Source organism: Copadichromis virginalis, linkage group LG7 (assembly GCF_057382275.1).
Source record: "Copadichromis virginalis isolate Kocher_CV1m ecotype Utaka linkage group LG7, C_Virginalis_male_GT1.1, whole genome shotgun sequence".
NCBI classification, from domain to species: Eukaryota; Metazoa; Chordata; class Actinopteri; order Cichliformes; family Cichlidae; genus Copadichromis; species Copadichromis virginalis.
In genome coordinates, this window is record NC_140624.1 from 44,924,239 (window position 1) to 44,951,905 (window position 27,667).

General features: G+C 40.5%; 2 protein-coding genes across 4 annotated transcripts; both read right to left on the reverse strand.

Annotated features, from left to right (window-relative positions):
- On the reverse strand, positions 1 to 6,281 carry gpat4 (glycerol-3-phosphate acyltransferase 4). The gene is made up of 12 exons (XM_085461016.1): positions 6,114 to 6,281; positions 5,004 to 5,073; positions 4,025 to 4,313; positions 3,874 to 3,948; positions 3,690 to 3,779; positions 3,403 to 3,496; positions 3,194 to 3,309; positions 954 to 1,009; positions 778 to 863; positions 567 to 695; positions 396 to 475; positions 1 to 160 (listed from the first exon to the last, which is right to left on the reverse strand). The coding sequence occupies exons 1-12, from the start codon at positions 6,279 to 6,281 to the stop codon at positions 1 to 3; spliced, it is 1,413 nt and encodes a 470-aa protein (XP_085317142.1).
- Positions 6,282 to 10,752: 4,471 nt separating this feature from the next.
- On the reverse strand, positions 10,753 to 27,449 carry cabp1b (calcium binding protein 1b). 3 transcript variants are annotated; one of them, XM_085463626.1, is made up of 8 exons: positions 26,515 to 27,449; positions 17,260 to 17,427; positions 16,349 to 16,379; positions 16,100 to 16,243; positions 15,353 to 15,462; positions 15,183 to 15,257; positions 14,997 to 15,069; positions 10,753 to 12,909 (listed from the first exon to the last, which is right to left on the reverse strand). In XM_085463626.1, the coding sequence occupies exons 1-8, from the start codon at positions 27,220 to 27,222 to the stop codon at positions 12,884 to 12,886; spliced, it is 1,335 nt and encodes a 444-aa protein (XP_085319752.1). In that variant the 5' UTR covers positions 27,223 to 27,449; the 3' UTR covers positions 10,753 to 12,883. The 3 variants fall into 3 exon arrangements, with proteins under 3 accessions (XP_085319752.1, XP_085319754.1, XP_085319753.1); XM_085463628.1 differs by lacking the exon at positions 26,515 to 27,449 and adding an exon at positions 19,979 to 20,692; XM_085463627.1 differs by lacking the exon at positions 17,260 to 17,427.
- Between the last annotated feature and the right edge of the window lie 218 nt (positions 27,450 to 27,667).

The following is a 27,667-nucleotide window of genomic DNA, read 5'->3' on the forward strand; positions in this document are numbered from 1 at the left end:
TCACTGTGTCCTCATTGTCTTGTGGTTGAATCTTTTTTTTTTCTGGGTTTCCATCCTTTCACTTTGGTCTTCATGGTCACCTACAAGAACTTTGCTGTAAAGTTTCTGCAGCCCTTCTTTAAAAGCATTGTTCACTTTGGCTCGTTTCAGTCCACCATCCCTGAGAGAACATACATTGAGGGGTATTACTCATTGAATCGTCAGCGGTTACAAGTGCAAAGTCGGCATTTGTTAATTCTTCCGTAAAGCTTGAAGGAAACAAGTAAAATTGGGCAACTATAACACTGCACAGTTTCTAAGTCCCAGTTGCACCACTGTTCACATTTCCCTTTTCCAACAATGAACACGTCATTGTTCGGAAATATAAATTATATATAAATATAAACGTGTCTCACCAGATGAGATCTACTAATCCGCCTCGGGCAGCTATGGCGGCTTTCACTCTATTGGCAAACTGTACTGCATCCTCTCCTTCCTGCATATGAACAATAAGAAAAATCGGGCTCTTAAAAAGATGAATTAAACATTATATGATTTAAATTGTTTAAATTAAGGCAGGGCTTTACCTCTCTGTTCATAGGTGGCAGGTACCAAACGCTGCATACGATGGCCCAGCTGCTCATCATACTGAGAAGATACCACACCAGGCCACACTTACTGCTGTTCCAGAAAGCATCACCGAAGCGAGGGTCATACTGCAAGATGACCATAAACGGCCCGTCAGCAGTGAGTAAGAGCAGTATGAGGAGATAGGAGGAAATGGACTGAAGCTCCTACCTTAATGGCAACGGGATAAATAGTACAGCCAATTTCAAAGCTGCCCTTTTTGAACATCATCACTGATGTGTTGTTAATACAAGTACCTGAAAATTACACAGTGTGAGGATCTTAACAATACTAACGAGGCTGTTTCGGCTGCTTTCTGCTTAGATTACACCCATTATGATACGCACCCTCAGGGAAGATGAGGATGGGCTGTTTGGTTTTATCAGCCACATGATCACTAAGCCTGAAATGAAAAACCAGAACAAACAGATTAAAATATTTGTATTGAAATCTAACCACTTTAAATCTAGTCTTACCTACTGCAATTATACAAATAGCCGAAACCAATGTATTACACTGACTGCTGAATACTTCACTTTTAATCACGTGAACCAAATTTAGTGAAACTCACAGTGGGAATCATGCAGTGGTAAATGCCTGACACACAGTATTTTGGCTGTGATATGATGCATACATGCATATGCAAATACACACACATAACTATATACACCCCCTTATTGCATCTACTGTACAAAGGTCTTGAGTCACCCCTCATTTATGCTTTATGCTTTGCTTCCAAGCTTCTAGACTTTCTTATAGTTTCTTCAAGTGCTCTTAAGCAATAGTTTTCCAGGCTTTCTGAAGATCTTCCGAAATTTGTCTTTTGCACATTGGCTGCCTTTTCACTCATTCTGAGTCCGGTTCTTGTCCCTGACTATTTTCACAATAATGTTTTTTTAAGCCACTTAATAATGCCCTGTGGATCATTTAAGCATAAAAAACACACCTATAACACAATAGACGAACCAATGTTGTGTCTACACGTAATGTAGATGTGAAGCATGTTGTTAAAAAGTTTGAGGAAAAGAGAAGAAATGGCAGACCTAAAAAGCTATCCAAAGCACATGAACAGTATCTGAAATTAATGTCCTTAAGATATAGGAAAAAAATCAGCAAAGATCTGACACAGAACACGTGAGATGCATCTGGGCCTTCAGCTGATCCAGCTACTGTTCACTGAAGCCTCATCAGAAATGGTCTCAGTGGAAGGACGGCTGTCAAGAAGCCAATCTTCAGAAAGGGAAACAGGGAGAAAAGGCTGAGGGATGCCAAAATACACAAGAACTGAAATGAAAATCAGTGGATACATGTCTTTTATGGAGTGATGAATTCAAGTTTGAAGCTTGTGGTTAAAATCTTTGCCACTGTGTACAAATAAGTTCAGAAGGGAGGGACAACAGTGAGCATCGACAGCCATCTGTAAGCAAGGTGGAGGCTCTTTCATGCTTTGTGGCTGCATTTAAGCCAGTGCTGTTGATGATCTTGTCAAAATCAACAAAATTATGAAAGTGGGAAAGTAGCTTCAGATTTAAATAAACCATGCAATACAATCTGGAAAGTATCTGACTAACTTCATTGTTTTGCATGACAATGATCCCAAACACACTGCCAATCCAGAATAGCACCTGATTAAAAACAAAAACACAATGCAATACTATCAGTGATGCACTGGCCTTCCCAGACCCCAACATTATTGAACCCATGTGAAGCAACAACATCATCCAAAGAAGAGCTTTGAATGTGCTTTAAGACGCCTAGAAAACTGTTTGTGACGACTGCTTAAATAAAACAAAGCTGACAGTTTTTTCTTATGTGCTGTATTGTCATGTATGTTTTCAATAAATCGCTGCACCTATTTCCCATTTTCCTTGAAAAATATTTTTAAAAATGACAGTGGATCAAGACTTTTGCACAGTATTGTATTTATCCAGCCATGCCTCCTATCCGTTGCTAACCACATTAACATCCTAAGTGGTTACATCCCCCAAAAAAGGAATCCTCCTGATGAAACACAAGAACACAACTCCAGTGCAGTTCCCAAGCACATTTAGTCGGCGAGGGCACTGGGTGTGAAATCTAAGCTCAGTGAAATATGAGGACCAATCTGTTGTGGTGACCTCTTGAAGAACAGGGAGCAGCCAAAGACAGCACACTTATTTGCATACTGAAGCAGAAATTAAAACAGAAAAATGCATGAATGAATCTGCAAAGAAAAATACACTTTACATAAAGTCAGTCAATAAACGGGGTCTAAAATGATGGGAAATAGTAAAGATATAAATGTAAACATCAAAAAAGAACATCAAAAAATACCAAATAAATGAAATATGAAAACAAATCTGAACATAAATAGCAATATATGATATATTTAGTGAATTAATGAATTCTCCTATTTGTCTTCAAAGTAAATTTTAATATTAACTTAATATTATTAGCAATCACTCATTGAATAAATGAGTGATTGCTTTCTTTCTTTATATGTTCTGTTGGCAGTTTTGATCCTTCCTATCCCGGGTCACCCACACTGATTTACTTTTTGTCTCTCATGAGGAAAGGGGATTTATATATAAAGACGATGCAATTTTACCTCTTGGCCACTAGGTGTCTGTCTTTGACTTCTGATCTGTCAAACCAGATGTGCGGGGAGGATTTGACCATTCCTCTTTGGATCATCCCCAGCAACCCACGATGCATCTGTCCAACCTGAGAGCCAAGTTCAAAAACAAAAACTCTGCTCATCTCAAATACTCTGATAAATGCTGATGTACACAAGCTCAGAGAAACAAAATGTTGTACCAAAGAGTAGCAGCGATCACTGGCCAAGATGATCACGTCAATGGGTGTCGTGTGATTGGCCACACATATACCACCATTCTTTGGTTTGTTTTCTCTGCAGATAAGACACATAGACACAGTACAAAATAGTGAAAATCTGCCATGTTTGTTGTTAAAAAGTCACCCGATTAGTCTCTAGGATATCTTAAATCGAGACATTACGTTAAAGCTGTTTTCCTGTCAAACAACGTGATGCTGCCATGGGTTTGAATAAGGCTGATGTTTGTTTGGTTTTTTTTTTACTGTACCTGTTATGATAGGTGATGATTGCCGTGAGAGAGCTTACACACATGCGATAGCCCATCATGTGAACCTTCTCACTGAGGTAGGATCTTAACCTGAAGACATACAGCATGTAGCCACAGAGTCACTTTATATCTCTTCAGGCTGGTGCTCACAACACTGGAGACTTTAGGTGTTGTGCAAACTTACGCTGCGTTTGGTAAAAACCCCACTAAGGTGGTCAGGAATAGGAAGAGACTAATGCCAGTGACTGCAAGAGTAACCCTGCAGAAAAAAGAACAAATAGTTTCCTCAGCAGTCACCCAGCCAATCACAGTTCTTTTAATGACACAAGTCATACCTGAGAGGCAGCAGGATGCCATAGCGGGTGAGAAGTCCCAGCCCCCACAGGAGTGTAAGTCTCATATTTATGTGATGGAAGTTGTAGTTGCTCCGAGTCAGCAGATTCCAGCTCTCAAGTTCCTGGGCTGAAAATCGCTTGGTCACTTCATCATCCACTATGCTCTCCACGCCCCTTCGGCAAAAGTAGAAGATATCAGCCATATCAAACTCATGATCTGAGCACAGACAGCTGGCAGAACCCCGGATCTCCTGCTGCAAAGATGCTGGTGATTCTTTGGCTATGATACCTGCAGAGAGCGTGCAGAGAAAAATGAATGATTTCATTGTTTAAAACTCATACAAGTCAAATAAACATTTATGACTGACTGTCAGGTTCAGTTGTGTGAGGTGTTGTGGAGTATCCAAATACAGGATGCAGTAGATAAAGGTTCAGTTTAAACCTGCGCATTTGAACCAATAAAAGAACAAGTAACAGGCAGTCCAGAAATAGGTGACAAAATCCACAAGGAAAAAGGACTGGGACTAAGGACCGCACAGCTAGTGGGACTACCCCACAAAGGACGAGGGGAGACGCAATTACAATAAATACACCAATAAATACACAAGGTACTTGAGGCAGACAGTGACAGGAGGGGAGCACTAATTATGGGAAACTAGACAAGTAAATTAATTACCAAAACACAGAAGACACTGGTTACCCAAATAAAACAGGAAATAACCAAACAAGGGTAAACATGACCGATGGAGATTTGACACAAAAGGGCAGAACAGTAAGGAAAGTATAATATACAAAACTATGACCAAGGACAGAACTAATGTACTGCAGGGAAAAGATACATGAATATAAAAACCCAAAGAAAACCAAGAAAACCAGATTACATAAGGAAAACTAAATAGTAAAAAAAACCCACTTCAAAATGACTAAGATACACGTCCCAGAATCATAACACTGATCAATATATGAAAAAAAGGTTTACCATTTGTATGTGTTTTGTAGAGTTGCTGATTTTTTTCTTTTGCTCTCATTTCCATTCGTAAGGTTGCCCACTAATTTAGGACAAAAAAAAAACAAAAAAAAACAAGTATATAAAAAAGAGGCTGAACAATTTACCGCTGCATTCATTCTTCTGTTGACAAGCAGCTGTGAATGGACTGATTCTTATATAGGGCTTTTCTATTCTATTTGAGCTCTCAAAGGTTGTTCTTGTGGCATTAGATAAGCATTAGTAACAACCCTTATAGGTCTCCAAAATACCTTCAAGTTCACAGATTCAAAGAGAAAATGGAAAGCACAGACAAAAATATGATCAAAGTAATGAAACTGGGCAAGATGCTCCCTGGAGACTAAAGCTCTGCTGAGGAAAAGGATGGGAAACCAAGTTTGGCTCAGAAGCCTGCAGCTAAGAAAACAAAGCATAGAAACTCGAGAAACAGTTCTGATATTGTGATCCAATTTACCTCCAATCCAACCTTTTTCCAAAAATTAAAAAAAAACTGTTTTAAAGAAACCAAACAGTTTTGAGGAACATGATGTTTGCACCAGAGAAGACATTTAAAAAAAACACTATATCATCGTCACAGTATCATAATGGCATGTACTGCAAATAAAACATCACTGTACATCCAAGCAGGGTGACCATGTTGTAACCTGGTCCTCCAGCCCGTAAACCAAAACAAAACAAAAAACAGTTGCAATCCTCGTGCATGTTCCTTAAGCTTTAATTACGATTACATTTCTCCTGAGTAGTAGAATTTATCACATGGGTAAATGCTTGCTTCTTCTTAGGGTGGAGTCACTAAGCCTTACTCCCCGAAGAAGCAGCAGCAACATCCCCTGTGCTTCTAACAGTCCCTCTGAGCCTTAAGAACAAAGGCCTCCATCCTCTTTGCGCCTTTTGTTGTTGCAATGCATTTTTCAAATCAACATGATTAAATGTACTTTGCTAAAAACTCAGGGGTTACAATAAATGATCATTAAGTAATCCAGATTTTATCATTTAGAAAGTCTTTGAATGAAACACATATGAACTTAAAGGATTTTGATTTTGTACCTTTTTAGTGATATTAGGCACCCAAATCAAGCTCACCTCAAATATCTTGAGAAGTGTCCTCAAATACAAGCTGCGGATACTAAAACAGCCTCCGAGTACAGCTGGCACAATGATAAAGAGACACAGAAGAGTGAACCACGCAGAGATGGGGATGCTGAGACACCTGCACAGCAGGTTGTGAACAGCCCATGTAAATGGAGGCATGCTGTTATCGCACGGAGAACAACTGAAACACTCAGCTTCAGGGAAAGTCGTCTGTGCTGTTTAAAGCCATGCTGTCTGAAATCAGAATGGAGTAAGTCATTAAGTCATTGGCACCATTTGGCAAACACAGCACAAAATACCATGATAAGAGATGCAATAGCACACTTGGGGCTCCCTTTCAGGTGACTTATCATTAAATTAATTAAGAAAAAACATCTGATTTTTCAAATAAACAATGACTTTTCTCTGAGAGCCTTTGTAAGCCAAAAGTTTCTTCCATCCTTTGAAGACTGGCTTAGTGGCTGCTGCTCACAGCTGTAGGCTGATTGTCTTCAAACACTGGAACATGTTTGATTGCTGTCAGAATCAATGTGTAGATGCACAGAATAATTTTAATAACAGAATCATTTGAGGTTCCCTCACTATAGTATCACTAGAGCAGGTGACTGGCTAGAAGCTTGTACAGCTGCACAAATATGAAAAATAATGGAAAGGTTTATCTGTTTACTGTGATGACAGCAAATGCATCTTAGGATAACTAAGACTAAATATTCAACCCCAGGTTTTAGATAGGGGAGATATTATCACCCTCATCTGAGATTGGGTACCAAGCCCCAAGTGTGGCAGAGCACTGAGTGCAAGAGTAGCTAACCTGAATCTGGAAACTGGTTACAAAAGCTACGTGAGCAATACTGTCAAGGGGGCCCGAGGGCCTGTACAGAACTGAACTCAAGTGAAAGACAGGCGTGCAGAGTTCAAAGTTCTCAAATGCTTTATTTAACTAAGGCACAAGGTATTATTTAATGTGGTGTACAAGAATTAGAAACTTGTGGTGAAAGATACACTCAATACTATACTTGACGTGAGGCTGAAGCTAGAAACTTGTCTTGACTAAACATACAACACAATACGTGGCATGATGTTCAACATGACGACAAGAGGGGTGCTACACAAGGCTTGTCAAGAATGAATGACCTAAGATCCTGTGGGACTTCCAGCAGACATAGTAGTTGTGGACAAGCAGAGGCAGGTGGTCGTAGTGATAGATGTAGCTGTACCAAGTGATAGCTACATCAGGAAGAAGGAACACGAGAAGCTGGAGAAATATCAAGGGCTGAGAGAAGAACTCGAGAAGATGTGGAAAGTAGTCCATATTTGGTCCATATTAACATGACAGCATCACACAGTTGTTGCAGATTTGTGAGCTGCACATGTACAATGTGACTCCTGTTCCATCCCATCCCAAAGGTGCTCTATTGGATCGAGATCTGGTGACTGTGGAGGTCATTTGAGACATTGTCATTCAGGATGGATCTCTGTTTCCATGCTGTTTACACCAAGACTCATCATATCAGTCAACATGTTTCTAATTTTTCTGTCGTCCACTTTGGAGAACCCTGTGAAACAGCTCAATTTTCTACTCTTAGCTGCCAGGAGTGTCTCCTTATGTGGTCCTCTTCTGCTCCTTTTGGACCATTCTGTATAAATCCTAGAGACGATTGTGCAGAAACTCCCCAGTAGAACAGTTAAATCGCCTTTCACCATGTGAACATACCTAAATGCATTGAGTTGCTGTGTGATTGACTGATAGATAATGAGCTAAGATTTTGAGCCTGGTGCACCCGATTGTATAACTGGGAAGGGAAGGCAATGTCAAGAACAGGAAATTCGTTACGAAATAAACATAAACTATTTTAACGTTTTACCTTAAATGCTTTTATATTTTATTAACAAAAGTTGTGTTGAAAAGGTAGCAGGGGAGAAGAGTCTGATCTTTCACAGGAAAAAAAGGATATGATGTTCTTATACATAATATAAATGATAAATGTTGTATCAAAACACACAAATGTGCTTGATGAATAATAGCCAGGGATATTTTAGGTGGTCATTCGCGAAGATACAAACAGGAACAGTCATTTAATGTTACTTTAGCAGACTTAGCAGTGTTACTTCTTTCTTTCAATTTTTTCAAACCTATCTGTTATGAGTTTTAACAAGTTTACTTTATGTTTTATAATCATCGCCCCTTAATTTAAATAATGAACTTTTTAGCCATTGAAGTCTAAAACTACTAAAGGTAGTTCTTACCGGCCATTGGATTTACCGCCGCGTCAACAAGGATTGAGATGGCAGGTGGTGTTCCATCTGGACAGTCCGGACTGAAGAACGGGGATTTCTGACACTGTGCTGCCTGTGCAGCCTCTCAGCAGCATGCTGTGGCTGCAGATCACAGGCAGACAGAGCTGTATAGAGTTAACAAGGCAACAGGTGGCCAATGAGGGCTGCTGTCACTGCACTGTGGATTGAACGTGGTATTAATCTGATTACAGTAAGTATGCCAGAAAACACTGTAGATGACATGAAGTCAGGTTCTTACAGCTTTGTATTCCCACCTGGAAAACCAAAACAGATGACAATGTTATGAGGAGCTACTGTTATTTACATCAGTTTTATGCTTTATATTCTGACTATGTTAAATTACATTGTCCCTTTTAAATAAATAAATGAAACAAATGAAGTTAATCTGCACCAATGAGCAAAATGTAATATAGAGCACCCTTGCGCTTCTAAACCACCCATTTAAAATAACATGTATACGACTGGCTGCATTGTTACACCTGCATCAGTTATCACTGATATTTGCAGTTTATTATTTTCCATCTATATTAGAAATATCAAAGCTATCTGATCATTTGGTGTTGTGTCCTGGGTGTTTTTATTGTGATATTTCTGAAGTTAAAAAAGCAAATAGTGTAGATTTGCCAAGTATTTGCAACTCATTAATTTTAAAATGCCCTGTATTATATAGCCAACTGCAAAGACAAGGATGAAGCTGGACAGATGTGCAAACTGCATTGGAGCACTGGAGGCATGGAGAAACTTTGGGCTCATGTACTGAGCATAAGTTTAATTTTCCAAAATTACTGAAGGTGTAAGGAAAGCAAAACACAAGTTCAGCTACAGGCCACTTGAAATGTCAAAACACCATTTTGTGTGTTTCCATTTTATTTTGTATGAAAGTGTGTATAAAACAAAACATAGGAAAGAGAAACACAGCTTACAGTGTGTTTGTTTCTACTATATGAAGTCAGTTTTGAGCAGATTTTAAACTACTAGCACCTTGTTTTCCATCTTATCTTCATTTCTTACCTTATTCCATACTTCCACGGCTCATTTATAAACTTTCCTGAAATGTTTGGTGATGCTTTTTTAACTTTTGAACCTGAGTTTTGGTAACAGATTTTACTGACTTTGAACATGGTATGGTTGTTGGTGCCAAACAGGCTGGTCTGAGTATTTCAGAAAATGTTGATCAGATGGGATTTTCCCATAAAACCATCTCTAGGTTTTACAGAGAATGAAAAAGAAGAACTGGTGGGAGCTGATATAAAAGCAACGCTATCAAATTACCGCTTGTTTAAACCCAGGTATGCATGTGAGCATCTGAACACACGGCATGTCAAATCTTGAAGCAAGAAGTAACAGTTCGAGCTGGAAATGTTATATGATAGTGTTGGGGGTATTTTCATGGCACACTTAGTACCAACTGTGTATTGTTTACACACTATAGCCTAGCTGAGTATTGTTGCTGGACATGTCCATCCCCTTTCGATCACAGTGTATCCATTTTCTGATTCTTTTCTCAGCAAGGTAATGCACCATGACACAAAGCTCAAATCATATCATTCTGGTATCTTCAATATAACGGTGAGTTCACTGTTCACACAGAGCACATTTGTGGGATATGGTAGAACAGGAGATTCTCATCATGGATGAGCAGCAATTGTGTGATGCTATCATGTCAGTACGGACCAAAATCTCTGAGGAAAGTTTCCAGCACCATTCAATGGGTCAAAAAGAAGTTCTGAAGGCATTTGGGGATCAAGGCTAGTACTAGCAAGGTGTACCCAATAAAATGTCCATTGAGCATATTTCCAAATCATTTCTAAGTTTTTTTATAGTATTAAGTATTTCTGTCTCACCATTTTTAGACTGAACATGCAACTTCAGATTTCCAAGTAGTGCACTCTCACTCCTCACAGATTGTATCACTCTATCTCCACCTCAGCATTTATCTGTTGACTCTGACTATTTGTATAAAGGAGCTATTTTGCACATATCCTCCAGTCTCTGCTTCTGAATAAACTCCACATAAGAGGAGAAATGTCCCTTTTTGGTTTCTCTAGAGTCCGGAAGCAGTGGATGGAAGTGAAAGATAATGAGGCATCCAACAAGGGTTTCTTTTTTGTTATGTGAAGATGTGAGCAGATGCTAGTATGGAGTGCAAATACTACAGTAGGTCTGATGAGAGTCAAGTCTCAATATTTTCAAAGTTTCTTTAAACAAGAATCTTATTGTCCAATAAAAATGTGAATTCTGTGACACGACTCCAGTCAAAAGAAAGAAAGGAAACATCCCCATCACAGTGTTTGAGGTTAAGAAGAAACACACATTCACACATGGCCTAATCTCAATTTGGAATAAAAATCTTTATTTCTTTTAGATTCTGCTACAAATTGCAGTAGTTTATTAGCATGCATAGTTTCACACAGTTAAAACAAGTAAAATCACAACTCTTTCTTCTTCTTTTTTTAAACAGCATGCATATACCCTCACATCCATTCATGAACAGTCTACAAATAATTTAGCTGTCCCAACAACTAAAGCGCATTTCACGCAGTCGTTTTGAAAAGGTAATTCAGTGCATCAAATTTCTGAAAAATATTGCATCTACTTACCAAACTGGATTAGACTCACAAATAATGTTTGTAAACTTTCTTTGGCTTTTTATTTTACCATAAAGAAGCTTCCACTGCTTCCTTGGAAATAATAATGACGGTAAGGAAGCTGGTACACTACATGGACAAAAATATTGGACCGCCCATAGCTTCATCTTAACAAGACATATTAGACAATTCTCCAACGTAGTGGGGACCGTTTGGGTAAGGCCCCCTTTTTTTTGTTCCAGCATCAATGTACTCGAAGCAAGGTCCATAAAGGCATAGCTGGTGTGGGAGAACTTGCAGAGCTCTGACCTCAACCCCGACAAACACCTTTGGGTTGAAGTGGAATAGAGATCGCGACCAATCACACACAAAAAATGATTCTTCACCCTCATAAACACGAAACAATAATTTTGAGCAAAGTGCAACTGAACTATATAAAATCAAAGGTCAATTTATTCAAATAAGTCATTATTAAAGAAAATATATTTTGTATAATCTAAATATATGCCAATCAAGTGCATTTAATTCAATTAGATTCAGTTAAATTTATCATTTGACTTTGTAACACTGTAGCAAAATTAGACAGAGAACTTACCTATCACTTATAGTCAGCATTTCAAACAGAGTTAGAGTGGGAATTAAGAAATGGGATTTAGGTGTAGTGTATAGGTGGCCCAATAGCTTTGTCCGTGCAGTGTATTAAAAATAAGCGTGTGCCAGGAGGGAGTTCGAGAGTGAGGTTGGTCGTTTGACTGATTTTGAGGTATTAAAGGTAAAAGTGTAAATGTTGCACCAAGTGAGATTTTTTTTAACTTCACAAATATTTTGTTCACTCAGCAAAACTCACAAAGAAACTCAAAATTATCAAAGCTCGCTGATGATAATAAAAGCACTAACCCCATCTCTTTACCACCTATAATTTACCTCTTTGTTGATCCCACGCTTGCACAGTCAGGCGTGGATGATTTCTCAGTGTCAAAACATGTTTTGTGTATTCTGAATATACTCGCGGAAGTAATTCAGAAATAGCAAAACACAGCATATATATAAAAAGTAAGGCCTATCTTCAAGATTAGCAAGTTGCAGTTGAAAGAGTCCGTCAGTCTTATGCACAGTGGCAATGACACACACATAAATATATATGTATAGTCTATATATCACAGTAAAATAGGTATAATGTTATTAAAGTCATGAGAACTGTATCGGTGCTACATAACATATACCGAACAAATACTGGGTCACGATAGTCTCCAGTGACATAACACATGTACAGCACAAGGTGGAAAGAAACAACAGTATGCACAAAACACAAACACGCTGCTTGACAGGGGTCACGTAACATGTTTCTATGTTGCCATTTGTATTTGTGCTTCAGATACGCTCGGCATTAAAAAAAGGAATGTGCTGTATGAGTTCGGGTGTTTGCTGGCATACTGCTGCTTCTTCTTAATTGCTACAATTATTAAAGTGTAATAGCATGTAGTTTGTAGGTGAGCAAAACAGCTTCACCCATTGAGTCAGGAGAAAAAAGCACATCAACATTAGAAATGTTGTCGTTAAAGGAAAATACGTTTGTAAAAACTACTTTGCAAAAGTCAGAAATGCAGCTATTGGTTTTGTTTATGCTCTTGGAAACAGCAGCAGCATATTATTCTTAACAGTGTTGCTCCCGACTGTAGTCGTCAGCATTTGTGCTTCAGCGTGGCAGTTTCAGGGCAGGGTTTGATATGTTTTCTTGTTTTGTTTTTTTTGCTGTCTTCTTCATTGACAGATTCAGAAGTTCAAGCTTCATCAGTATTCTGTGCTACTTGCACTTCTTTTCCTCCAAAACCCAACAGAGAATCCAGGCTGTCGTTTTAGCTCTCAGCCAGGAACTCACCGAGACATCATCCGCACAAATTCTGAAAATTAAACAAAGGAGAGATTATTCACACAGTGCAGGGACCTCCTGTGGTGGCCAAAACGGAGCAGAACTACGGTATGGTTGTTGGAGATACTGGAGCACAAGCTGACCTTGCTCAGTAGCAGCAGAATATGAGAAAGCCTGTATTTGCTTCAAAGTGCTGAATATATTTATATTGCTTCCAAAAAAAATGTCTTAATGATATCGCCAGAGATCGTGTGCTGCTAAATGAGCATGACTTGATCTCTAGGCCATGCATTAACTTGGGTATTATTACTGCCAATCTATCTCTGTCAACAAAGAAAATATGCAAGTTAAATAGTCAATGACACATCGGCTCATGAGTTTACGTAAGAGAAACTCGGTTTTTGCCCTTTATTTTGTACTGATGATGTCATGGGGCTAATAATATGTTAGTCTGAAGATAGTTGGGTAAATTTTGGGCTCAAACAAGATAATGATCACTGGATTTCACACAGCTATGTTTAGCATTTCTGTGCTTTTTAGCTCATTGTTTTGGCTACACAGACTAGCACTTTGATTTTTCTTCCTCTAAAAGCTGAATGAGAGGAACCCTTGAAGGTCTTTTTTTTTTAACTGAGTGGTTTCTTGTATATTTCATGACCTTCTTTACAAGATATGTCTTTATTGATATATACTGAGGTGTCAAAACTGGTGTATACAGGTGATACCTTTAAACTTTATGGAATAACAAACTGCTGTGAGCCACTCTCACATCTCCAGTAGCATTGTTTCCAGATGCAGCAGGCAGCTGTTTTCAGTGGTAAAGCGCCAAATGCTAGCCACAACACTGAGATGATGGAGCGTTAAGCAACTAAACAGACAGTATTTGTTATGTCTCCAGATTTATTCCCTGATCTCCGTTTGGTTCTTACGTGTAGTTATGGTTTAGGTTTTGATTTTTCATTTATTTTAAAGTGTGATAAGCCTCCAGCTTTTTGTTATTTGTGGAGTTATTAGTCAGGTATGCACGTTCTGTGTGTCCGTGTTTTACTGTGGCTGTTGCCCAGCTCCGTGATTAGCCTTGTGTATATAAATAGTCCTGTGTCCCCTTTCCTTTGCCGAGTTGTGTGTTATCACATGGTATTTATTTTTTCTTGCGTTTCGACTTGTTTGGCACTTTGCAACAGCCAAAATAAGTCCTTGTTTATTAGAGTTCTGCCTCTCTGAGCTTTGTGTTTGTGTCCAGTACACGTCACATTTACCCTTGATATCAGTTTGCTGTGCTATATTAAAAGCTTAAAAAAAAGCTATAAAGTTCCCAGTAAAAGACAAAAAAATCAATTAAAGTTTAATAAAGATATCAAAAAGCAAAACTACACATCAGGTTGAATCAGTCTGCAGGTGTTACCAGGGCTTATAAAAGTCATAATCGCTGATCCACTTGCATGCACACGATATTAAATAAGTACTGGATACATACTAATACTACAGGATCCTAAAACAGAGCTGAACTTGAGGTTTCAAGTAGATCTGAGTAGACCCCAATTCATACCGTCTATGAGAGCAATTTCTAAACCTCATTTCTTTTTCTACCCAATTATATTTGCTTCCATATCTATTTTTAGCTTTAAAACAATTACCGAGGCACTCGAGCGCATAACCAAGTGCTGAGTATTCATATTTATTCTCTCGTCAGCCTCATTAGCAACCTGATGGTTCTCTCCTGCCTCACATCTTCTTGTACGTTCTTTTCTGATCTTCACCCAAAAACCTGAAATTATGTATCTCTAAGTTTAGTAACACTGCTGAGAACAGCAAAACAGCCTTAAATTTTCATCCCCGGCATCCTGCTGTATACATCTTTCTCTCTGTGGGTAATCTATGAGGTGACATAAACCTTTGGCAAGGAGATTATCTGAGACAGACCTACTGCTTCATCCCCTCACCTCACTCTCAGCATGGTATTGGTATATAAGGCAGACACATAGTGGGATTTTGCTTATATGTGAAATAGCTGTGTGCGTGTGTGTTTCAGAGATAGACTGAAGGTTGAGAGAGAAGGACAAAAGCAGAAAAAAAGGTTATACTGTGTTCCCAGACATACTTCACAGTATTTTCTACCTTCAAAGTCTACACGTCCATCTCCGTTGATGTCAATGTCTCGCAGTATTTCCTCCAGTTCTCTGTGTCCAACCTAGAAAAGTCAGGTTGGTGTGATAGTGTGAGCTTCTGTGGCACAAAGGTTTAAAAGCAGACAGGCTGGACAGTGATGGATGGAAAGCTACAGGCACGAGAGCAGCTCTGTACCTGCTGTCCCAGAAGTTTTTTCATGGCCTCTCTGAGTTCTGCAGTGCTAATCTCGCCGTCACCATTAGTATCGAACTGAAAATGGGAAATAAACACATTACTAAAAACAAAAAATATTTATTGGTATTAAATGAAAATATAGCATTGAAAAAAATCCCGCCTTTCCTTACCTCTTTGAAGGCATCCCTCAGCTCCTTCACCCCTATCATGTCTGCTGTTTCAGCCAGAAGTTTGGGCCCCATGAGTTCAACAAAGTCTTCAAAGTCAACATGTCCTCCCACTGACGGATAAAATGTCAGCTTTTATGAGCAAAAACTGGCAGAATTTTGTTTTCTTCATTTCAACATTATCATATGAATAGTAATGGTGAAGAGTAAACTCTAATTTTAAAGGGTCAGTTTACCCCAAAATCCTGGCAGCTAGCACTATTTATCAATCTTCAATGTTCTGATTGGCCGTAAAGCTGCTTATTTTACCTTTAATATAGCGGTATTAGATGGCAATATGTAGTGATGACCAGAGACCAAGGAAGTGGGAATTTCATGAGTTAAAATGTCCTGATTCTTTTTGTGAAGAACACTAGGATGTCAAATGGCAACCTTTTAAACTTCCAAATAAAGGTTTGGGTAATCCGGTTGTGGCTGTGCAAATCTTGTAGCCAGAACACACAAGCTGAGTGTCACGTTCAGTTTGCATCCACCATAAGGTAAGTGCATTTGGTTCCTTTACATAAAAGAGAAGACTGATATCTCTACAGTCAATCTCTCCAAAACTGGGCGGCTCTTATCAGAACAATCTAGATGGATAAGCAGCGCTACAGGATAAAAGAAGTGAATGCATATTAGGGAGAAATCTCTCTTTCAATTTTTAAGCATATTTGGCAATGAATCAAGCACACAGGCACACTTCTAACTTACAGTTCATGTTGATCTGCTGGCTCAGTTCTATTAGCTCCATCTCTGTTGGCATGTATCCCATAGTTCTCATGCAGTTCCCCAGGTCTTTACAGCCAATGAACCCATCTTTGTCTTTGTCAAACTCCTTGAAGGCCTCGCGCAGCTCTGAGACCAAATGAAATTAAGTGTAAATGTGACAAAGATGTGTTGAAAACTACTTCAGAATACTGTAAAATTCACTCTTTATTTTTTACTAACAACATAGCATACCATCCATTTCTTCTGGCCTCAGCTCTCGATCCTGTGGAGGATCATATTGCAAGTTAGTACCCAAACACTGCTGATATCTTAAAAAATCAGGCCAATTCCCAGCATACAAAATGACACTGTAAAAAAGTAAATTGGCAACCACAGTGCCACAGAGTGCCACGAGCTTTCAGTTTTCACTCCAGCTATAGAGAGAAAGAAATTATTAGTGGGATCACACAGTTAATAAAACATTGAGTCTTCTATTTATAATTAGGCAGTGGGATCAAAGTGAAATACCAGAAACAAAATGTATGGCCTTTGTTGCAGCAGAAAAGAATCAGAACCATTTACTGTGTCTTTAGAACGAATGTGTGCGCAATGAGTGAAAATTGTTAGTATTTAGGGTAAATACAGAGACTAAAGGAAGATGTTAATACAAAATAATATGTGTCAGTCCATTGAATTAGAATAACTAGTCTCGACCACTGTATCCTTTAAGAAGTCCCATATGAGAGCTCATCATCAGAAGAGTCGTCCGCACTGAGGATTTCAGCATTGCTCCTGGCTTTAATAACAAGACCTTGAGTCGTGTTGTCAGCTGCTGGGAATAGATGAAGAGAAATAATCACCATGTGAGTAGCATTTCTGCTGCTGCCATAACCTGTCCTAATAATCCTCCATCCAGCTACAAAATGCATCCATCCTCATGCATAACAGATGCTCACATGCCCTTTCAGCATTCAACTTAAATTATCCAACAAAAAAAACCCATCTTCTAAGCCCGACCACTCTTCAATACATGCAGGAAGTGCTGACATTACAGTAGAAGGTGATTGCTACACACATGGGATTTGGTTGTTGTGCATGTACTGCATTGTGTGCTATAATCTCTCTTGGCATGCATGCACATGATATTTTCTGGACTTACGTACAGCCTGCCGGCTCTCAGCGAAGCCCTTGCGTAGAAAGATGCATGCAGGCCCCAGTATGTTGTGCATGTTGGCTCCATTCTGGGCCAGGGCTACTAGTGGCTCAAGATAGGCCCCCCCAGATCCCCCCTCCTCACAGGATTGCACTGCTTTGTAGTTCTTCTTCTGGTCCTGAAGAAGCATCCGGTGGGTAGCCGGATATGGATGAAGAGGCAAAGACAGGGGTAGAGAGTGTGACTCAGTTTGTTGAGGTATTGTTTCAACAAGGAGCCAACATGGAGATGGGAAGGAGGGAGGGTTCAGAGGAGGATCATAGATGACAGACATATGTCTGTCAGTCATTGGAAAGTGTGGAGTCAGGTGAGTCATGACAGAGGAAAGGATCTCAGTGACAGATAAGTGGGTGTAAAATATAGTGACAGAGCAACTGATGCCATCTACGTATAAATCCATCCAGCAAAAACCATCCTGCACAGCAGAACACTGCAGAGCAGGATGCAGGCCTCTTTTCATGTCACAAAGCAATAGCCTAATGTAAATAGTGCCTATCATTTTTTAATGGTCCTCACAGGTTATTGTGATCATTTTGATTCATTACACAATGTGGTTTGACTTGAGTAGCTTTGGCCATTGTTTCCAGTGATTACGATAACACTGCACTCACCACAATTGCTGAGATGTGGGGAAACAACAAGTCCAACTCCACACACTGGTCACACTTAACTCTGATATCAGTTTTTTTGCTCTACAGGGATGAATTGTAATAATAATAATAATAGTAGTAGAAAGCAGTTGCATGATTGCTCCCCAGATCTTATCACAGAAAATGGAGGGTGCAATATTATCTAAGCAATGGCCAGAACTAACAAAATAAGACCCAAGCTCTACTAAAATCAAAGAATTTCTTAATATTTTTTTTCTACAAGAGTGCTTGTGCTTTGGACTGACACAATTTATTTTTAGATTGCAAATCTGTAAGCAGTAGTACGGTTTTCTTTTAGTTCAGCACGAGGTCAAATAAGGGCATTTAGAGTGTTATAGTGAGTCCATGCAAGTCAGCTACAGCACTATTGCTGGGATTGTTACTTAAAATTACCCAGAAGTGGCTAGTTTTCTGTTTTTTTGTTTTGTTTTTGGGGGGGTTGTGCACATTATAAAACAGTTTTCCTGAAGGTGATGCTGACGTTCAGCCAGCCATTTAATTATAATCACCAATTAGCCAATCAACCAGGGGGCGAATGTTGTTCTCTCACATCAGTCATTGTGATTACCGAGAGGGCTACAAGTTAATTAAAACAGTTTTTCTAAGCCAAATAAGGTCCAGAAGGTCCAGCTGCAGACCAACACAGCTCAGATTGCTATTTAAAAAACAGAGTCTAATGTGCATTTTGGTCAAGATGAGATTAACTAATTTTAATGCACCAATATCTCTTATAAAACATGTCACATTGATCTAGTTTTGAATTACTGCACTTTAACATCCAACTCAATGCAGGAATTTAAAGCTAAAAGGTAGAGAAGTAGACATTATATCACAACGAGTTACCAGCGGACCATTTTGCTGTTGTTTGAAATCTTTCTGACATGAATTTGTACAACGTTCAGATGCTTTATACTGTCAGCACAAGACATCTGCATGCATATGCAATGAAAAATTAATATGCATGCTTGTGCAATATGCACAAACACACACTATTATGCGCTCTACAAATGACCTTCACACTCCATCTGTTACCATGCCAGTCGTCCTGCCAGTTCGTGCATTCCTACAGTTTTCACCACAGGAGCGGATGCCCACTGGGTAATCTGACCAAGTGATGCATGGAGCGGGGCTGTCTGTGGCTATATCGTGCCAGAAAAGTACTATGAACACATGCGCTAGCTTTTATATAACTAAAAAAGAAAATACACGTACACACGCACACACACGCACATACAAGACCAAAGAAAAATCTGAGAGGTTGTCAAAGAAACGCTGAAGTCAAGCAAGAACTTCTTCAGCACTCCAACCAATTTTTGCACAGATGGCATCAACAGTTGCTTGTCATATTGTTCTTCCTCAAGGATGTGCAGCTGGCGCAATAAAGGAAATTCTATTCGTGGGTCTGTCTCCCTGCTACACTGACGGTCTATTCAAGCATACGCTGATACGTGAAAGATGTAATCCAAAATTAGATGTATTAATAAGCCCAAAGACTCTGAGCCAGTGAAAACAGCACACCTGTTTGCAACATTTCCACTGCCTGATCGCATCCTGCAGGTGCTGTTCAACAAGGTAGCATCTTCACCTGGCTGATAAGGTGGTGTGCAGCCTGACTGACCTTAAGTGATGTGATCCTAATTCACAGATGCAGTCGACAGGTCAACCGAGAGGACTGACCAGCCCCTTGAACCTCTATGTGAATACATGCACTGATAAGGAAAGAGAAATCTTTCTGAAGTCCTTAAAAATGTCAACGTGTAAATGCAGACTGAGTTTTAAAGATCAAAACTAAAAGCTCCTGACTTGGCTAAAAGTACATAAGAGACGAGCTTTAATCTTAAATTATTCTGCTGTTATTCTCCACACAGCCTGAATGTAAAATATCTAACAGTACGCCAGCTCAGTCAGTGCAGATCCAGTCAAATAGCCATCGGTCAGGTTGGGGACAAACCATTAGAAAAACATGCACCAGGAAGGAGGAGATTCAAGGAGAATGAAAAACCTCAAAGCGGACCTTACCTTCTTGGTGAAAATTTTAAGCGACTTTACAGAGTTGCCCATTGCAAAAACAAACAAACCAAAAAAAAAAAAAAATCTTCCTGTCTTATGTTTTCTCTCTAACTGTGGCTGTGTTAGTGAGCCTGCATGTAAGTGCACGTGTATGCATGTGTGTTTGCAAGTGTTTCCAGGCATGCATGGGAATAAGAGTGATTAGAAAGCGAAAGAGGGTTCAGTGGGTCATTGACTAATAAAGGAAGACATTTGGGAGAAGGCAGGGAGAAGAGCAGGGATATAATAGGAGGTACGAGGGGAATAGGACGGAGAGGAGTGTGCAGGGAGGACCTGGAGGCAAGGACACTGGAACGAGGGGGAGGGACACTGAGACAAAGGGAGGGAAATATGTAAACAAGAATGACGGACAGGTCAGAAAAAACACAAAGATGCGCGAAAGAGAGGAAGCATGCATGTAATCAGCTCGAGATGCAAATGCCAGAAGTAGAAAAGAAAGACTGCTTATTCATTCTATCCTCTCTCCTACTGTGTCTTCCCTCCCTCTACCCTTTCTCTCTTCTCTCTCTGTCTCTGTTATCTCTCCCCCTCTCTCTCTCTTCTCTCTCTGTCCGTCAGTCTGTCTCATGCTCTTTTCCCCCTCAATTGCTCCCCCAAGTCCTGCTCACCCCACAGTTCTAAACCATCTATACGAATGTGACAGAAGAAGCTCGTTCGGACAAGCATATTACCTTCCCCTGAGCAAGATGCTGGAGACACTAATCCAAACATGCACACACGCACATGCACACACAGACACATCTCTCTCTCTCCCTCTCTCTCTCTCTCACTCGTACACACGCTCGATTAGACACTCTTGGATGTGGGGCTGTGGAGCTAAAAATATAACACACGCTCTCTCTTCCCCCCTATTCCCACCACTCTACCCCCAGCATCCATCCCTGCTCTCTCTCCCTCTCCCTGTATGTGTCGACCACACACATACACACAAAGACGTAGAAGCATCACAAAGTCACGTTAAGCTTGAAGGGCTCGGATTCAGATCAAAGCTAAAATGTGCAAGAAATGACACATGGATTCTGAACCACCGCGCTGGAGGATTCAAATCAGTGTGTGCAAATGCAAACACACACAGACGGAAAATAAATGCTCTCTCTCAGCCTCACACACACACACACACACACACACACACACACACACACACACACACACACAAGCATACATTTGTTGTCAGGCACAATGACCAAAAATGTGGCTTTCTAAAAATGAAGCCTCTATAAAAACAGTAGTGAAAAGGATAATGCATGCAAATGCAAATGTGGGCTAATTGACTGATCAACACTTTGTCCTACTAGGCTTCACATTTAAAGTAAATGCTGTACCTTTTATTCCAGGGTGCAATAAAAACTTAACAAACAAAAATATGAGCTTAAAGTTAATTCACTCATTTCATTTTGTCTCACTATATGTGTTTCCATACCATTCTGGTTCTCTTCCACAGTGTTTCTTTTGTCCCATCTTCCTCCCCTCACCCCTAACAGCTCACGGGAGATGGCCGCCCCTCCCTGAGCCTGGTTCTGCCGGAGGTGTCTACCTCTTAAAAGGGAGTTATTCCTTCCCACTGTCACCAAGTGCTTAGGGGGGCCATCTAATTGTTAGTGTGTCCTCTATTTTTTGTAGCATCTTTACCTTAAAATATAAAGTGCCTTAAAGGGACTATTGTTGTGATTTGGTGATACATACTGTACATATATTGCATGACTTTAAAATGCACAGCGTGTTTATTGCAGGAGTTTTAAGTGAGAATTCAGACATGTTCTTATTGACATGTCCCTCTTAAGTAAAAGCCCTTCCCTCTGAGGCATATTTTAAGGTATGTCAACAAGTTCTGCCTTAAACATTTATTATTTATGACCAGTTTGGGTTTTTTGCATATGATAAAATGAATGATTATTTCTTACAACCAAGCTGTTGTTTGATAGAAAATCTAATTATGTTGGTAATGTTTAAAAAGAAAACTGAGGAGAAGCTTTTAGGATTTTGGTAGTCGTCATTTTATGCAGGAAAAGTTCTTCTTTCTGTCATAAACATCCACCTAGTGGTAACTTAACAGTCGGTTGCTGCGGCACTGACGTGCATCAATATTTCCCCCTCCTGTCCGACCTTGTCTATTCACTGATGTTCTAATAAACACATTCACGCCCAAGTTGCTTCACATCTATCTCCCATTCAATATCTGAGCGGCTCTTCTGCGTTGTTCCTTGGGTGATTCATCCAGCCTCTCACCACAGGCTCATTGTGAACTTCAGAACACATCAGACGTCAGACACAGGAGCCGTCAGCTCTTATAATGTCACACCGTAGTGTGCACGGGCATGAGATCCATCCCTCTCTCTCTCTTTTTGCTGTATCCTTTCCCTTTTCCATCATACTCACTCTCGGATACTTTACCCACTAAGAAGCATGTCATTTACTTTCGTTGATATTAGTATCAGATGGTTATGGGGTGACCATTTCTCAAGAGTCTACATACGCGCACAAGGCAGGAATCTAAATCAAACAGGAATATTAATCGTTTCCTTTGCGATTTATTTGAGATTTGAGGTCAAACATAATCCTGTTTCATCCATCCTCGGCCATCAGCTGTGTTAAATGAGCTGAGAGAAGTAGGAGGGTGAGGGAGGGGACTGATGCAATAATAAGCTCACATGAGTTCACCAGCCGTTGTCCTCTAAAGCCACCGAGTTAATATTACACAAACAAGGAGACTGTGACCACAGAATTCATGTGGTTTGTTTGTGAGTTCGTCATCAAAGGACATCCGAGCGGTGAAAAGACACGCAGTGCGCACTTGCGTCATCTTCTTGTGTTTGGGTTGAGACGTCACAGTTTTTATCCTGCAGCTGATTCATTCATTGGAGTCAGATTATAGTCAGTATTTAAGTATTTTTCTTTCAAACATCTGCTTTTATGTGAGAGGAGTTAAACATCCAGTGTGTCAGCAGGGGAAAAATATTCATGTGTCTTTTTATTGCATGTCAGTTATTGCTGATTTTTTTTTTCTCTCCCTCTGAGTCATTTATCCCTTCTAGTCTGTCTCGCAGTCTCTCACACTGATTTTCCCTTTCAGCCTCAGGTCTGCATCAATATTTAGCATCATCACATGGGCACACATGCACTCACACACACACACACTTCATAATGTAGCATGTGCATGTGTGTGCACGGGCCTCTAATCCTCATCTCAAAAAAGGGGTTTACCTCCTTCTTGGAGATATAAATATACCTACCATATGTCTAAAAATAGTTTTGTATGTTCTAGATATGTTCTTCTTATTTTCACCCTGATCTTTCTCCTCATATTACTCATTTGTGCTCCCCCCCCTGTAGGCACTCTCCTTTTATCCCCTCTCAAACGTCACTATGACCCAGGTCAAAAAAGGAAAAAGGAAAAAGGAAAGGAAGAGAAGGAAACATCAGTGCGTGCGAGTACAAGACGAGTAACAGGAAGTGGACTTAATCTGTGTTTTAAGACCTTTTCCTTAGATTGTCTTTTCAGGTGGGAGCGAGGAAGTGAGAGGTGATGAGCGTTTGCTGGTATAACAATCATCAGGTCTGCCAGTAAAGGCGCTCACTATTCCTATTTTACATCCTTTGTCCCCCTCATTTATGCGATTCCTCCCCGCTCCCTTCACTTTCTTTTCCGGCCCTTTCGCTTCTCCTGGCTCCCTGATGTGACATTCTCCCCCCACTCCACCCCCTCTATCCCTCACCCGCACACTGGCAGCTCAAAAACCTTGGTACAAATGATACTTGCTCCCTCTGCTGGTCAATGCACATCCTTCAACTATTATTTTAGAAAAAAAATAAGAGATTTCTCTTCATAATAATTTCTCATCACACATCTTTCAATAACAGTTCTCTACTACATTTCCACATTTCCTGCGAGAGTGTGCAGAACAAGGTCACAAAAACCGAGAGCTGTAGTTGGGCTTTTAAAATAGAAACAAATTTTCTACTGGGACGTAAAAGTGCTCTGTCCTCGATCAAGGTGTCCTTTTAAACCCGAATGGTTCAAAGGCCAGAATGTGCTGGGATAATGGGAGCTAATTACGGTGCATGGATGCTCTAAGGATAGAAAATTTGAGTGAATCACAGTGCCACAATCTCCCTATAACAAACAATCGGCAAAATGCAAGCGGCAAAACACATTTGTCCTTATTCTAACCCCCACACTTGCCTCTGTGGTCATCGTGAGTCATCATGATTCACGTATTAAAATGTGAATTTTAAGATGACGGCTTGAAAAAACATTCACCGTCTTTCTCAATCAGGAAGCGCACTTGCAGAAGCCTGAATATTTTTGCCAAGACAAAACAAAAAGTAATAAAAAGAGGAAAAAAACACCCTGCCCTCCTCCAGTCTCTCATAATCAGGTCTTGTTGGGCTATTTTTAGCCTTCTCTACATGCAGCGAGTGTGTTCTGTTAGGATTGTGTGCAGATCTTGATGTTACATAAGAAAATATGAAAAGAAAGAGTTTGCAGGGAGTTTAATGCCTCATTGCTGGACCCGGTGTCAAGCTGCCACATCCCGATTTAAGAAGTACTAAAGGGCATACTATGACGATTGTGTTGTCAAATAAATAAAACAGCTTAGGTAAGACGCTGAGCAGGTGCAAAAGAAGAAATAAATAAATAAGAAAGCATGCCTGCATAAGCCTTCTCAGCTTTCTTCACTTTTTGTCCTCACACATGCATCATTCGCTTGCTGGCTCCCTCACACAAACACTGATGCACACAGACTCACAACTAGCTCGCGTCCACTCACAAATTCATTTTAGCTTTTGACGGCCGTGTTTGGTATGACTGAACTTCCGGGCGATATCACAAAACAAAGCACTTTGAGAATTTGATTATTTTCGTCCAAAATCAGAATTAATTACAGTAGGTTTGCTGGTTTGGTAAGCCTGCATTTTCAAATTACATTTGTAGCTTTTTATACTTTTTCTAGCTTTCACAAATGTAATTCTTCCTCACTGTTCCCCTGAATCAAAAATCTGAATTTTTCCCATGTGGGATCTAGGCAGAAAATATCAGATCTCCTTATTCTATGCACATCAGCAGCTCTGGAGACTTTATATAGCACACCGCTGGAATGGATTTTGCCTCACTGGAACCCCTAAGACTGATTGAAGCTCTGGCCTGGATTGAGGAGTTATTTCTAGAACACATTAGCACACTGAGAGGTAATTGTCTCCTCTTTAGCTTTTTATCATCCAAAGATGATGAAGAAGGATTTTAAGTGAAATGAGAAAAAAAAGATGGGGTGGAGGGGGTTGAAAAATCTCATGTGCAGCTTCCTGATCTGTCTGAGTAACAGGAGGAATTTGGCACCCTTTGTAGAAAACTAGTTTATTTGGAAGTGAACAGGTGGTGAAGTGATGCAGCCTGCATTTGTCACTCACCACGTTATTGGCAAATGTTACGAATGATATCTCTACAAACGCTTCACTTACCGTTGTGTGTGTGCGTGAGACACACGGGCTCTCATCACTGAAACATTTTCCACACAGGGGGGTAAGCTGATCCCCCTGCTGTCACTCAGGTGACAGCAACAATGAAAGTGACTGCATTCATATCGGGATGCATGAAAGACTACAGAGAGCGTGAAAGTAATGGACACCCAAAACAAACAGGAGCCAGATTCGGACTGAAAAGATGCATTCATTTTTAATCTGCCCAGAACGGGTGACACCCTGTCAGTCCAGCCTCACCTTCATCTCACCTGTGAAACCTGCTGCTGAATTTCAGCAGCTCTTATGAAAAGCATGTATGCTGCAGTTAATGGACCAAACCTTTGCAGCAACGAACAGGAACCCACAAGTAAAAAGCTGAATATCTAATGAGCAATATTTATTTTATTCATTTAGGATTGTTTTATTTATGTCCTTTTATACTGAAAGATCTGCTTTGACCCTGAATTGGATAAGAAAAAGACAATGGATGGATGGATGGATGGATGGATGGATGGATGGATGGATGGATGGACTTTCAAAACATTTTCTTTTTTATCTGTGAATGGAGATGGTCTGAATGTGATGTCCACACAGAACATGAAGATCCAGTAGTGCAATCCAGTAAGGACCTCAAAGTGAGCAAGCCGCATCACTTTGTAAATAGACGCAATTTTGATCTTTGTGGGGGAATAACAACGTTTTTCTCTTTAGTGCAAATAATTAAAAAAAAAAAAAAAAAAACGAGTGTTCCAGTTTCTTCTGGTTAATGAGTCTGCTTTTTTTTTTTTATTCATGCTGCTACTGAGCAGTAATACAGCTTGATATTTTGCCCTTTGCATTATGCTACAACAAAACTCTGCAGACTTAATGTCGAAACAAGACATTGTTTAATTTAACTTAAAAAGATTTAGAAAACTTAAAGAAGGTCAATCTATAAATTAATTATGACATTCAATTTTTCCCACTTTGATCAACTTTCGAACACTTTCGAAGTTTAAATGTTCTCCCCTCCCCACAAACCTCCTTACCTGCCCAAAAACTGATTTCACTATTGGATGAAGACTGGAGTCATACTCAGAGGATGCTGCGTTTAGTCTTTTGGTTTTGCGGCTGGCCGCTGGCCGGACAGGTGCGCTTGTCGCAGGTGGGTCTGAGCTGAGGCTGGGTGATGACCCGGTGACGACTCTCTCGCTGGACTCGAAGAAGAAAGCTGCATCGTCCTGGTGTTTTGGATAAGATGGGGTTGGTGAGGTTCTCCTGTCGTGTCTGGATCCGACCTGCGGATGCACAGCGGGAGGCACCTCACCTCGAGTGGAGTCGTGGTGGTGATGATGATGATGATGATGAGACTGTTTGGATCTCGAGGACCCGATGTGCTGTTTCTGATGCCTGTTCATCCTGTGCCCCACATCCTCCTGAGTGTATTCTTCATCATCTTCATCATCAGCCAGGGTGGTCGGCTGCCGGTGAGTATGACTTTTCGGCGTCCGATGATGGTCACTTAAATGTCGAGAGTCGGCATGTCTTGGTTGGCAGAGAGGTCTCCGCACACTGGTCTCGCAGTCTTCCCTCCAGACCGCGTCCTCGCTGCCTCCAGCTCCGGCGGGATGATTGTGGTGAGAGCGCTGGCTCCTGTGACCGTGGGGACCGCGATCCCCGTGGGCAGACCTGCGGTGGGGCCCCGATGTTCTAAGAAGAGAGGTGGTCGACTCGCTTTTGGGAAGAGATGAGCTCATCGTCCGCGCTCGTTTGACAGGCGAAGTGAAGCTGAGGAAGGATGAAGGTCAAGCAAAGGAAAAGAAGGCAGTCCTCCTCCACGTGCAGGTGTTCAGCCTCAGACGGTGGGACCCCGCTCTTTAATCCACATCCACGCGCTCGATCAACACTTGACAGAGCGCAGAGAGGAAGTTGGAGCACCTGAGCGAGAGAGTGGCAGCAGAAAAATGTAGAAGTTGAGCTCTGTCAGCTACGGTCACGGGGGCTCCGCTAAGTTTGGATGACAGCACTGTGTTGCGCTGCCGCGTGTCACATGCGGCAGCAAGTTCACTCCGCTCCACGTAACTACACATAATTTCACACGTAATGAGCAGCTCGATTAATTTTGCCCCCCCCCCCCCCCTTTTTTTTATTTTATTTTTATTTTTAACGAGCAGTCGCTTGGACGTTTCTGCTCACGTTCAT